Source organism: Haematobia irritans, chromosome 5 (genome assembly GCF_050003625.1).
Source record: "Haematobia irritans isolate KBUSLIRL chromosome 5, ASM5000362v1, whole genome shotgun sequence".
NCBI lineage: Eukaryota > Metazoa > Arthropoda > Insecta > Diptera > Muscidae > Haematobia > Haematobia irritans.
Window position 1 is genome coordinate 152,895,672 of NC_134401.1, and position 14,353 is coordinate 152,910,024.

The 14,353-nt window shown below is 25.0% G+C and overlaps 1 protein-coding gene across 4 annotated transcripts in view; it reads left to right on the forward strand.

Moving 5' to 3' along the window:
- Nucleotides 1–5,658, forward strand: part of Sesn (Sestrin) — a 191,514-nt gene extending 185,856 nt beyond the window's left edge. For all 4 annotated transcript variants that reach the window (XM_075312482.1, XM_075312483.1, XM_075312484.1 and 1 more), the window contains one exon: nucleotides 2,086–5,658. In XM_075312482.1, coding sequence (XP_075168597.1) covers nucleotides 2,086–2,172 — 87 coding nt within the window. In that variant the 3' untranslated portion in view covers nucleotides 2,173–5,658. The remainder of the gene's footprint in view (nucleotides 1–2,085) is intronic.
- The last annotated feature ends 8,695 nt before the right edge of the window (nucleotides 5,659–14,353 follow it).

Genomic DNA, 14,353 nt, shown 5'->3' on the forward strand with positions numbered 1-14,353 from the left:
TTTCTGCCAGAGCCCGCTCATCCAAACCCACATCCGCGTCAACGCTTGCACCTGAAGTCACCACCTTCCAGCAGCCTTTAATGATCAGCAACGATTTTGCCTGTCTCTTCCAAGCATCGAAATTCTCGCGCCCTCTTAAGCGCTCCAGCGAAAATCCTTGAGGAAGATTTGCCATCTTGCCCGATCTATTTTTTAAATACTTTACATAAACGGTTTAAAAAACGCGTGTCATGCGGCCCATAACCTGTTGTGTTTAAATTAAGGTTTATTGAACGACTCTTCAAGTTACACTGTAAATGTGTTAGTACTAATATGTTAGGCAGAGTTGTAAATCTATGTACAAGCTGTGGTACGTTAAGAAGTACAGGAGAAATAAAGTGTTGCATACATCATTTTTCATTCATTCTCAACAAAATTTCATTTCTGTAGAAAATGTTTGACAAAATTTTATTTCAATAGAAATTTTTATCAAAATTTATTTTTATAAAAAAATTGTCAAAATTTTATTTCAATAGAAAATTTTTGACAAAATTTTATTTCTATAGAAAATTTTGTCAAAATTTTATTTCTATAGAAAATTTTGTCAAAATTTTATTTCTATAGAAAATTTTTGACAAAATTTTATTTTATTTTTGACATAATTTTATTTCTGTAGAAAACTTTGTCAAAATTTTATTTCTATAGAAAATGTTATCAAAATTTTATTTCTATATAATATTTTGTTAAATTTCAGTTTTATGGCAAATGTTGTCAAAATTTTATTTCTATAGAAAATTTTGTCAAAACTTCATTTCTATAGAAAATTTTGTCAAAATTTTATTTCTATAGAAAATTCTTAACAAAATTGTATTTCTATAGAAAATTTTTAACAAAATTTTATTTTTATAGAAAATTTTGTCAATATTTTATTTCTATAGAAAATTTTGTCAAATTTTTATTCCTATAAAAAATTTTTCAAAATTTTATTTCTATAGAAATATTTGGAACAATTTTATTTCTATATAACATTTTTGACAAAATTTTATTTCTATAAAAAAAATTGACAAAATTTTATTTCTATAGAAAATTTTGCCAAAGTATTATTTCTATAGAAAATTTTTGACAAAATTTTATTTCTATAGAACATTTTGTAAAATTTTATTTCTATAGAAATTTTTTGACAAAATTTTGTTTCTATAGAAAATTTTTGACAAAATTTTATTTTTGACATAATTTTATTTCTGTAGAAAATTGTTTCAAAATTTTATTTCTATAGAAAATGTTATCAAAATTTTATTTCTATATAAAATTTTGTCAAAATTTATTTTTATAGAAAATTTTGTCAAAACTTTATTTCTATAGAAAATTTTGTCAAAATTTTATTTCTATAGAAAATTCTTAACAAAATTGTATTTCTAAAGAAAATTGTTGACAAAATTTTATTTTTATAGAAAATTGTATCAATATTTTATTTCTATAGAAAATTTTGCCAAAATTTTATTCCTATAAAAAATTTTTCAAAATTTTATTTCTATAGAAATATTTGACAAAATTTTCTTTCTATAGAAAATTTTTGTCCATATTTTATGTCTATATAACAGTTTTGACAAAAGTTTATTTCTATAGAAAATGTTGTCAACAATTTTTCTATAGAAAATTTTTGTCCAAATTTTATTTCTATAAAATTTTTTTGACAAAATTTATTTATTAATTTATGACAAAATTTTATTTCTATAGAAAATGTTTGACAAAATTTTATTTCAATAGAAATTTTTTTTCTATAAAAAATTTGTCAAAATTTTATTTCAATAGAAAATTTTGTCGAAAGTTTTATTTCTATAGAAAATTTTTGACAAAATTTTATTTCTATAGAAAATTTTGACAAAATTTTCTTGCCTTAGATTTTTTTAAATTTTATTTCGATAGAAATTTTTGACAAAATTTTATTTCTATAAAAATTTGCCATCCACAATCGAATTACTTGGGTTGTGGTAATATAGAGCTGTGAATCACCCTGTATACCTATTTAATTTAATTACTAAATTAAAACTAAACTAAATTAATTTAAATCTAACAACTTTTTCTGTTTTTTTTTTGTTATTTCAGGTCCATGTAAATTTGATGGTTATGGAAGCTCGTAACCAAGCTGAATTGTTATATGCCTTGCGTGAAATAATGCGCTATAGGACATGATCTCAAAAAAATGCAACAAAAAACAATTAAAATACATACGTATAAATTTAAACATATTAAATATATATACATTATAAACACAAACATACATAAATACATACACATACAAACCCATACATATTTACATACAACTGAAAATAAAAATGTTTATATTGCAAACCTAAAAAGGAAAAGTTAAACAGAAAAATTAAATTTTAAAAAATAACAAATATTAAAATATTATAATACTAGATATTTTAAATACTAACGATGATATAAAAACATAATCACACATACCCCCCAAAAAAAAAATATATATATAAAGAAAAAAAAAATTATTTACATATTCATATACATCCACACACGCATACATATACATACATCTATGCATAGATATATTTTTTAAAAATACTAATGTTATATAATCTAAAAACAAAAAATCAATATATATATGTTAAAAATTTTTTATAATTGGAAATTTCTAAGAAAAATACTATGAAAGCACACAACTGAAACCAAATTTATAGTACGTTAACAGCAGTGAAGTGATAATGAATGTGAAAAACAAAACAAAAACGGAAAGGGAGGAGAAAGCAAAAGAAAGCTAAACAAATTTAGAAAAGAAAAAAATTAAATATTGTTGTTCTTTTGAAAGACTGCACCCTCAAAAAAAATCGCTTCTTTAACATATGTTCCAAACATATTTTGCAGGAAGCACATATATTATTGCATACTGCCGAAACATTAATATGTTTGTTTTATGTGAACATATTATATGTTTGGAAGCATTTTGAGCCAAAAATATTATATGCTTGGAAGAATTTTTCCCAAACACGATTGTGCTCATTCCCTAACATACTCGTAATTTTCACTTCCACGAAATTTTTTAGTTATTGGCACCTTTTTCTGTAATACAAATAATGTTGAAGAAATTATTCACTTTTATAAATTTTTTAAATTTTACCTTTCGCCTGCACGGAGAATCGAACCGAGGACCATAGAGTTTGTAAGCCAACACACTATCCACTGGGCTACGTAGCTGTTATAGTCACCAGTAGATAATTATCGTTTTAAGTTACATTTATATAGCATAGTTTGCAGCGCCCACGAGCCCATGCAAACATAACATTATTTAACAGAAACATACATTTGTTTGCCACGTGGAGCAGTGGTTAGCATGCCTGCCTTGCATACAAAGGGTCGTGGGTTCAAACCCTGCTCCGACCGAACATTTTTTTTTTAATTAAAACATTTATATTTATACTATATTAAATTTTTTTAAATGAAACTTCGAAATGTGTGTTATTAAAGATTTATAGTCAATAACAGTGCTTGATATAAACGAAATTGACTGATTTTTGGATAAAATATTATTTTTTATTGCAAAAATAACAATTTTTTAATAAAAAACTGTTTTTGTACAAAACTTTAAAATTTGGAAGGAATTCAAAAACTAACAAAAGAAGAACGTGGAGTCGAGTATAATTAATAATGAGTATAATTTTATAATATAAACATAAATTTATTTAGGAGTGAACATTTTTTTACTAGCATTTAACACCATCGCTCTAAAATTCCTCTTATTTTTCTTTAATAATTCATTTTAAAGAAAATAAACTTTTTAAATTGTTTTAGCTGTAAAACTCGAACTTAATGCCCGCTTTTATATTTGATGGTGTCCGTCAACTACTCGTGGACTACTTTTTAATAAAGAGGAACTAAAGTTTGTTTTTTACATTTTACTGTGTAATTTTTCACCATTTCCTCCTTATTTCATTTTACTGTCCCAACTCTAAAAAGAGTATAGTGCCCTTTCGTTAATTTTATGAAGATCCCTGATTTATTTTAACGAAAAATTGTGCCCATAATGCCAAAATGATAAACAAAACACATGTTCACACATGCATAAAATGCTGCTCTCAAGGCGAAAACATATGCAGTTTGTTTTTCAAATGTCTATTCTCTTGGTTCCGAATGTCTATTCTCTTTATTCAAATTAAATAATATTTAGACTTAAGCATATCAAATTTTAAGCCTTATCATAAAACAGTTTTCCGAAAAAACATACAAGCGCTTTCACAGAAATTGTTCTTTTTTCATTCTCTCGCTTTGTTGTGTTGATATCTTTCGTCAACCCTCCCAGTTTCCATCTCTATTTCTTTCTCTATACTCTCTTTTTGTCGCTCTCTGAATAAAATATCACAACATATATATGTTTACTCGAAATTTGTTAATTTATATATGTTTACATTCACACATATTATTTTTATGAAACATTCATGCCCCAAACATAATATATTCTAACATATTAACATAGATGTCCCAAACATTTAGTGTTAGTTTAGGAACATTACATGTTCGCACTTAAATATATTGTGGTTTAAAATCGTGCCCGAAACACATTTTGTTTATATCGGAACATATGAAAAACATATTTTTCTAACAGAGTGGGTTTTCTTCTTGTTAAAATTATAATATTTTTTTATTGAATATTAAATGCAAAAATGATAGTAGAGAAAGATGGGAAATTAGCAGCAAAGAGTATTAAACCATTGACGGCATTCGATACATTCTTGTCATTAACGATTTTGTTTTTAACTGAAACTAAAAATAAATTAGTTTTCTGGAAACTATCGGGCAAATGTTCCTCATTATTAATTACTCAAGAATTACCATCATTTGTGTATTCTTATGAAAAAAATTTACAATTTAAAAATGACCAAACATTTATGTATCGAAAGCCGTAAATGCAATATTTTGAAATAATGTCCAATTTCTCATTTTCCTCTTTTATTTATTTTTTTAGTAAAACTAAAGTTTACTAAAAGCAACAACAATTTATTATTATATATATTAAAGTAAATTTTTTTTAATATCACACTTATGACTCTTAGATATAATAACAAAATCACAAATCGGCCTCCCCAAAAATAGTTTTCCTCCAATATTATTTTTAAAATTTTAAAAATTTTATAAAACCTATTTTCAACAAACAAATTCTTTTTAATTGTAAATTAAATACAAAAACCAAACTAAATTTTTTTTAAATTAAATTAATTTAAATTGTTCAATTGTTACATTTGAATGGTCCTAAAAGATAAACGATACACTATGCAACACAAAGTTTCATTAAAATATTTTTATTGATTTTTTTATAACAAATTTATGCAATATTATAATCAAATTAAAATTGTATCAATCAGCTCATTAAATTTATATTAATTATAAATGTTGGTCGGATTAAAAATTTTAATTAATTTTTTTTTCAAATTCACAAAGTTTAATAATTCTCGGAATCGGGCAGCAGTTCACCAATGTGGTATCACAATGGACTGAATAGTCTAAGTGAGCCTGATACATCGGGCTGCCACCTAACCTAACCTAACCTAACCTAATAATTCTGCTATGTATATACTCCACCATAAGTGGTATATTATATTTTTATATTTTTGGCGTAACGAAAATTATTCACTTTTCAGATCGTTTAAATAGGAAGTCTAAGAGAAACTAACGATGCATCCTTTAATTTGAAGCCATTGTCATGCAACTCCGTTGACGAATTTCCAAAATATGAATGATATCCATTTATATAATTTTTTATAATATTTTAAAGAATGTAAAAGTTTTAAAATTTTAAAAAATTTCAACAATTTTATCAAGCATATTTTCAACAAACAAAATTTTAAAATTAACTTTTTTTTTCAATTATTACATTTGAATGACCATAAACGATACCCGATACGTTGAAAATTTTCAAAAATATGAATGAAATTAATTTTTAGATTTTTTTTTTTAGAATTTTTAATCTTTTAGTTTTTAGAATTTTGGTCTAAACCTAATAATCATTTTATCTCCAATACATTTTAATTTTTAAATTGCACCTTTATAATTGACAGTTCAACGGAGTCACCCTGTTTTCCAACTATAGACAATTTTCATTGAAATCGCTGAAGAATTTCTAAAATACGAATGAAATCAATGAAATTAATTTTTTATAGAATTTTTAAATCTTTTATTTATTTAGCATTTGGGTCTAAACCTATCATTTTATCTCCAATACATTAAAAATTGCACCTTGTAATTGACAGTTAAATGGAATCACCCTGTTTTCCAACTATAGACAATTTTCACTGAAATCGATGCATACTTTTAGGCGCCACATGTGTGTACTTCTGATGATGGAATTAGAAAAAATGCTCACAAATATTTTATTGAAAACCCCATCTAAAATTCATGTCCAAGAAAGTAGAATTGCCATTTTCGAATTTCGAAAATTTGAAAGTTGTGCTGCATTGTGCTAGGTTTGTGCCGATTTGTGCTGCAATTTGTTTTTTTAAATTTTATCAAATAGCCGAGATATTTCGAAAAAACTTTTTTCAACAAAATTTTTGCCAGAATCGCCATTTTCGAAATTCGATATTTTGACAGTTGTGCTGAGTTGTGCTAGCCGAGTACATTATTGTGCCGTTTAAATAAAAATTCTATCTCTTATAGTTTTCGAGAAATTCTAAAATTTCGAAAAATTTCCAGAATCGCCATTTTCGAATTTCGAAAATTTTAATATTGTATTAAACCGTTATCGACTTGTGCTAAGTTGTGCCGTTGAGATCACCTTTCTATCTCAAGCCGTTTCCGAGAAACAGCCAAATTAAATTTTTAAAAAAGTTCAAAAATATGTGTTTGAAAAACGCCAAAATTTAAATTTTCGAATTTCAAAAAACTGAATGTTGTGTCAATTTGTGCTAGTTCAGTACTCATTTGTGCCGTTCGAATCAACTTTCTATCTCAAACCGTTTTGGAGATATTCGCAAAAACTTTTTTTAAAAAATGCCAATTTATGATTGAAAATAGTCAAAATTTAAAATTTTCGAATTTCAAAAAACTGAATGTTGTGCCAATTTGTGCTAGGTTAGTACTCATTTGTGCCGTTTGAATCAACTTTCTATCTCAAACCGTTTTGGAGATATTCGCAAAAACTTTTTTTAAAAAATGCCAATTTATGATTGAAAATAGTCAAAATTTAAAATTTTCGAATTTCAAAAAACTGAATGTTGTGCCAATTTGTGCTAGGTTAGTACTCATTTGTGCCGTTTGAATCAACTTTCTATCTCAAACCGTTTTGGAGATATTCGCAAAAACTTTTTTTTAAAAAATGCCAATTTATGATTGAAAATAGTCAAAATTTAAAATTTTCGAATTTCAAAAAACTGAATATTGTGCCAATTTGTGATAGGTTAGTACTCATTTGTGCCGTTTGAATCAACTTTCTATCTCAAACCGTTTTGGAGATATTCGCAAAAACTTTTTTTAAAAAATGCCAATTTATGATTGAAAATAGTCAAAATTTAAAATTTTCGAATTTCAAAAAACTGAATGTTGTGCCAATTTGTGCTAGGTTAGTACTCATTTGTGCCGTTTGAATCAACTTTCTATCTCAAACCGTTTTGGAGATATTCGCAAAAACTTTTTTTTAAAAAATGCCAATTTATGATTGAAAATAGTCAAAATTTAAAATTTTCGAATTTCAAAAAACTGAATGTTGTGCCAATTTGTGCTAGGTTAGTACTCATTTGTGCCGTTTGAATCAACTTTCTATCTATCTATCGCAAAGTTTTTGCGAATATCTCCAAAACGGTTTGAGATAGAAAGTTGATTCAAACGGCACAAATGAGTACTAACCTAGCACAAATTGGCACAACATTCAGTTTTTTGAAATTCGAAAATTTTAAATTTTGACTATTTTCAATCATAAATTGGCATTTTTTAAAAAAAGTTTTTGCGAATATCTCCAAAACGGTTTGAGATAGAAAGTTGATTCAAACGGCACAAATGAGTACTAACCTAGCACAAATTGGCACAACATTCAGTTTTTTTAAATTCGAAAATTTTAAATTTTGATTATTTTGGCATAAATTGGCATTTTTTAAAAAAAGTTTTTGCGAATATCTCCAAAACGGTTTGAGATAGAAAGTTGATTCAAACGGCACAAATGAGTACTAACCTAGCACAAATTGGCACAACATTCAGTTTTTTGAAATTCGAAAATTTTAAATTTTGACTATTTTCAATCATAAATTGGCATTTTTTAAAAAAAGTTTTTGCGAATATCTCCAAAACGGTTTGAGATAGAAAGTTGATTCAAACGGCACAAATGAGTACTAACCTAGCACAAATTGGCACAATATTCAGTTTTTTGAAATTCGAAAATTTTAAATTTTGACTATTTTCAATCATAAATTGGCATTTTTTAAAAAAAAGTTTTTGCGAATATCTCCAAAACGGTTTGAGATAGAAAGTTGATTCAAACGGCACAAATGAGTACTAACCTAGCACAAATTGGCACAACATTCAGTTTTTTGAAATTCGAAAATTTTAAATTTTGACTATTTTCAATCATAAATTGGCATTTTTTAAAAAAAGTTTTTGCGAATATCTCCAAAACGGTTTGAGATAGAAAGTTGATTCAAACGGCACAAATGAGTACTAACCTAGCACAAATTGGCACAACATTCAGTTTTTTGAAATTCGAAAATTTTAAATTTTGACTATTTTCAATCATAAATTGGCATTTTTTAAAAAAAGTTTTTGCGAATATCTCCAAAACGGTTTGAGATAGAAAGTTGATTCAAACGGCACAAATGAGTACTAACCTAGCACAAATTGGCACAACATTCAGTTTTTTGAAATTCGAAAATTTTAAATTTTGATTATTTTGGCATAAATTGGCATTTTTTAAAAAAAGTTTTTGCGAATATCTCCAAAACGGTTTGAGATAGAAAGTTGATTCAAACGGCACAAATGAGTACTAACCTAGCACAAATTGGCACAACATTCAGTTTTTTGAAATTCGAAAATTTTAAATTTTGATTATTTTGGCATAAATTGGCATTTTTTAAAAAAAGTTTTTGCGAATATCTCCAAAACGGTTTGAGATAGAAAGTTGATTCAAACGGCACAAATGAGTACTAACCTAGCACAAATTGGCACAACATTCAGTTTTTTGAAATTCGAAAATTTTAAATTTTGACTATTTTCAATCATAAATTGGCATTTTTTAAAAAAAGTTTTTGCGAATATCTCCAAAACGGTTTGAGATAGAAAGTTGATTCAAACGGCACAAATGAGTACTAACCTAGCACAAATTGGCACAACATTCAGTTTTTTGAAATTCGAAAATTTTAAATTTTGATTATTTTGGCATAAATTGGCATTTTTTAAAAAAAGTTTTTGCGAATATCTCCAAAACGGTTTGAGATAGAAAGTTGATTCAAACGGCACAAATGAGTACTAACCTAGCACAAATTGGCACAACATTCAGTTTTTTGAAATTCGAAAATTTTAAATTTTGACTATTTTCAATCATAAATTGACATTTTTTAAAAAAAGTTTTTGCGAATATCTCCAAAACGGTTTGAGATAGAAAGTTGATTCAAACGGCACAAATGAGTACTAACCTAGCACAAATTGGCACAACATTCAGTTCTTTGAAATTCGAAAATTTTAAATTTTGACTATTTTCAATCATAAATTGGCATTTTTTAAAAAAAGTTTTTGCGAATATCTCCAAAACGGTTTGAGATAGAAAGTTGATTCGAACGGCACAAATGAGTACTGAACTAGCACAAATTGACACAACATTCAGTTTTTTGAAATTCGAAAATTTAAATTTTGGCGTTTTTCAAACACATATTTTTGAACTTTTTTAAAAATTTAATTTGGCTGTTTCTCGGAAACGGCTTGAGATAGAAAGGTGATCTCAACGGCACAACTTAGCACAAGTCGATAACGGTTTAATACAATATTAAAATTTTCGAAATTCGAAAATGGCGATTCTGGAAATTTTTCGAAATTTTAGAATTTCTCGAAAACTATAAGAGATAGAATTTTTATTTAAACGGCACAATAATGTACTCGGCTAGCACAACTCAGCACAACTGTCAAAATGTCGAATTTCGAAAATGGCGATTCTGGCAAAAATTTTGTTGAAAAAAGTTTTTTCGAAATATCTCGGCTATTTGATAAAATTTAAAAAAACAAATTGCAGCACAAATCGGCACAAACCTAGCACAATGCAGCACAACTTTCAAATTTTCGAAATTCGAAAATGGCAATTCTACTTTCTTGGACATCTAAAATTCGCAATCTTAAGGAAATTCGAATTGAAAACTTACGAAAATATTGTGTTAGAAAAGTGACCTAAAACCTGAAAAAAAGTGGCATTTAGTATCATCACACAAAGGAAAAAAGTGGAAAATTTGCACAGACTTAAATTGTTTGGTAAAGATTTTTTTTAATCTGCATCCATGGCAAATCCAAAGACGAACTATATCCGTAAATTTTGCGTTATTGTCTCTATATGAACTAGAAAAATCAAAGAGGACAAATAGGGTTGCTAACTATTTGATTCCTCACCTAAATAGCCTTGACTTCATAAATTGTCTCTATCGTCAATCCGCCATTTGATATTACAATTTAGCTTTTAGGCCATATTAATTTCACATTATCGCGATAAAATAGTTCTGCTTCACGGTTACTTACTTTTTAATAATTCATTTTTAAGAAATAGACATAAACCAACCTAGGGTGGCATTTTTTGTTGCATAGTGTAATCGTAAACCATGAAGTGCTATTGTATTTTCACCTATGCTCTATTCATCTTAATAGTTTTCCCTCCTTATTTTTATTATTTTTCAAATATGAAATAATAAAACTTTGTATTGAAATGAGTGTGAAACAAAAGTTATAGAAATATTTAAATTTTTATTTTTTTTGTATGTTTTTGTTATTAAATTTTTAGTTTTCATTTTTTTTTTTTTGTTTGTTTTGTTATGATATTGTAAATATATATTTTTTAAATTTTATTTAGGGTTTTTAATCAATTCTCGTTTTTGTTTAGATATGAAATTATGATTGTGCTTCCTCCTCAATTCAATGTTAAACATTGGCTAAATTTATAAAATATATATTACTATTATTTTTTTAATTATAATCAAAAATAAATAAATTAAAAAAAAAATTAAATTAATTGTGTTTTTATTATGGAAATATGAAATACAACACTCAACGACAAACAAGGAAAATGTATATATGGGATTTATTTAAATTAATTCATTCCAAATATATATACAAATAGAAGGAACAAATATTAAATGAGCAAAACTCCTGTTGATAGAGAGCAAAAATAGCAAACATAGTTGTTTTTTAAGTTAATTGGCCTTGAATGGGATTTCTTCGTCCATTGCTATTGCTTTTGTCACGAATGTAATAACATTGCTACGAATTGAAAAAAGTAAATCTCAATCAAACACATTCTACCAGGCGAACATAACTGGTAGGTAGACACAATTACTTCTCTCTTACATGCGTTACCAGTGTTGCCAGTCTGACTCGTATCCCCAAATTAGTATGTTTTAGTCCCCAAAAATTCCCAATTTAAATTAAAATCTCTCACAAAAAATCCCAATAATAAAATAAAAGAAAGAGAGAAGAAACATTGTTGCTATTGTCACGATTGTGAAACATTGCTACGAATGAAAAATAAACATCTCAATACAACACATTCTACCAGGTGATATACCAGGCGAACATAATAATGAGGAGGACACTATTACATTCCACTTACATCTATTACCAGTGTTGCCATTGGCACGAGTGTGAGACATTGCTACGAATGAAAAATAAACCTCTCAATATAACACATTCTACCAGTTGATATACCAGGCGAACATAACATTTAGTTAGCCACGATTACATTACACTTACATCTACTACCAGTGTTGCCATTACTTTCTGGCTCTTATCCCCAAATTAGGACACTTTCCTCAGAAAAATCGCCAATAATTTTTTCACAAGTTTTTATGGAGAATAAAAAATAATAATAAAATAAATAGATCTGTCTGTCTAGAAAATTGGAACATTTCTTTGGAGCACTCAACACGAGCCTTTTTTTGTGCGATTGTCAAAATTTTAGTTCAATAGAAAATTTTGTCAAAATTTTATTTCTATAGAAAATTTTGTCAAAATTTTATTTCTATAGATAATTTTGTCAAAATTTTATTTCTATAGAAAATTTTGTTAAAATTTTATCTCTTTAGAAAATTTTGTCAAAACTTTATTTCTTTAGAAAATATTGTCAAAATTTTATTTCTATAGAAAATTTTGACAAAATTAGTAATATCTTTAGAAAATTTTTTCAAAATTTTATATCCTTAGAAAAATTTTTCAAAATTATATTTATTTAGGAAATTTTTTCAAAATTTTATTTCTATAGAAAATTTTGTCAAAATTTTATTTCTATAGAAAATTTTGTCAAAATTTTATCTCCTTAAAAAAATTTGTGAAAATTCTATTTCTATAGAAACTTATGTCAAAATTATATTTCCGTGAAAAATTTTATTTCTATAGAAAATTTTGTCAAAATTTTATTTCTATAGAAAATTTTGTCAAAATTCTATTTCTTTAGAAAATTTTGTCAAAATTTTATTCCTATAGAAAATTTTGTCAAAATTTTATTTCTATAGAAAATTTTGTCATAATTTTATTTCCATAGAAAATTTTGTAAAAATTTTATTTCTATAGAAAATTTTGTCAAAAATTTATTTCTATAGAAAATTTGGCAAATTTTTATTTCCATAGAAAATTTTGTCAAAATTTTATTTCTATAGAAAATTTTGTCAAAATGTACATCGTTAGACAACTTTGTCAAAATTCTATTCCTTTAGGAAATTTTGTCAAAATTTTATTTCTATAGAAAATTTTGTCAAAATTTTATTTCTTTAGAAAATGTTGTCAACATTTTATTTCTTTAGAAAATATTGTCAAAATTTTATTCTTTAGAAAATTTTGTCAAAATTTTATTTCTTTACAAAATTTTGTCAACATTTTATTTCTAAAAAAAATTGTCAAAATTTTATTTTATGGAAAAATTTGTCAAAATTTTATTTCTATAGAAAATTTTATCAAAATGTTATTTCTATAGAAAATTTTGTCAAAAATTTTAAGCTGAAATAAAAAAACAACAACAATGCTTAAAGAACAAAACCAACGATAACAAAACAAAACAAATGAAAATTTATTTCTATAGAAAATTTGGCAAATTTTTATTCCTATAGAAAATTTTGTCAAAAATGTATTTCTATGGAAAATTTTGGCAAATTTTTATTTCTATAGAAAATTTGGCAAATTTTTATTTCTATAGAAAATTTTGTCAAAATTTTATTTCTATAAAAAATTTTGTCAAAATTTTATTTCTTTAGAAAATGTTGTCAAAATTTTATTTCTTTAGAAAATATTGTCAAAATTTTATTTCTTTAAAAAATTTTATCAAAATATTATTTCTATAGAAAATTTTGTCAAAAATTTATTTCTATAGAAAATTTGGCAAATTTTTTATTTCTATAGAAAATTTTGTCAAAAATTTATTTCTATGGAAAATTTGGCAAATTTTTATTTCTATAGAAAATTTGGCAATTTTTTATTTCTATAGAAAATTTTGTCAAAATTTTATTTCTATAGAAAATTTTGTCAAAATTTTATTTCTATAGAAAATTTTGTTAAAGTTTTCTTTCTATAGAAAATTTTGTCAAAATTTTATCTCCTAAGAAAATTTTGTAAAAATTTTATTTCTTTAGAAAATATTGTCAAAATTTTATTTCTATAGAAAATTTTGTCAAATTTTTTTTCTTTAGAAAATATTGTCAACATTTTATTTCTTTAGAAAATTTTGTCAAAATTTTATTTCTATAGAAAATTTTGTCAAAATTTTATTTCTATAGAAAATTTTGTCAAAATTTTATTTCTATAGCAAATGTTGTCTAAATTTTATTTCTATAGCAAATGTTGTCTAAATTTTATTTCTATAGAAAATTTTGTCAAATTGTTTTTTCTTTAGAAAATTTTGTCACAATTCTATTAAAGAAATTTTGTCAAAATTTTATTTCTATAGAAAATTTTGTCAACATTTTATTTCTATAGAAAATTTCGCCAAAATTTTATTTCTATAGAAAATTTTATCAAAATTTTATTTCTATAGAAAATTTTGTCAAAATTTTATTTCTATAGAAAATTTTGTCAAAATTTTATTTCTATAGCAAATGTTGTCTAAATTTTATTTCTATAGCAAATGTTGTCTAAATTTTATTTCTATAGAAAATTTTGTCAAATTGTTTTTTCTTTAGAAAATTTTGTCACAATTCTATTAAAA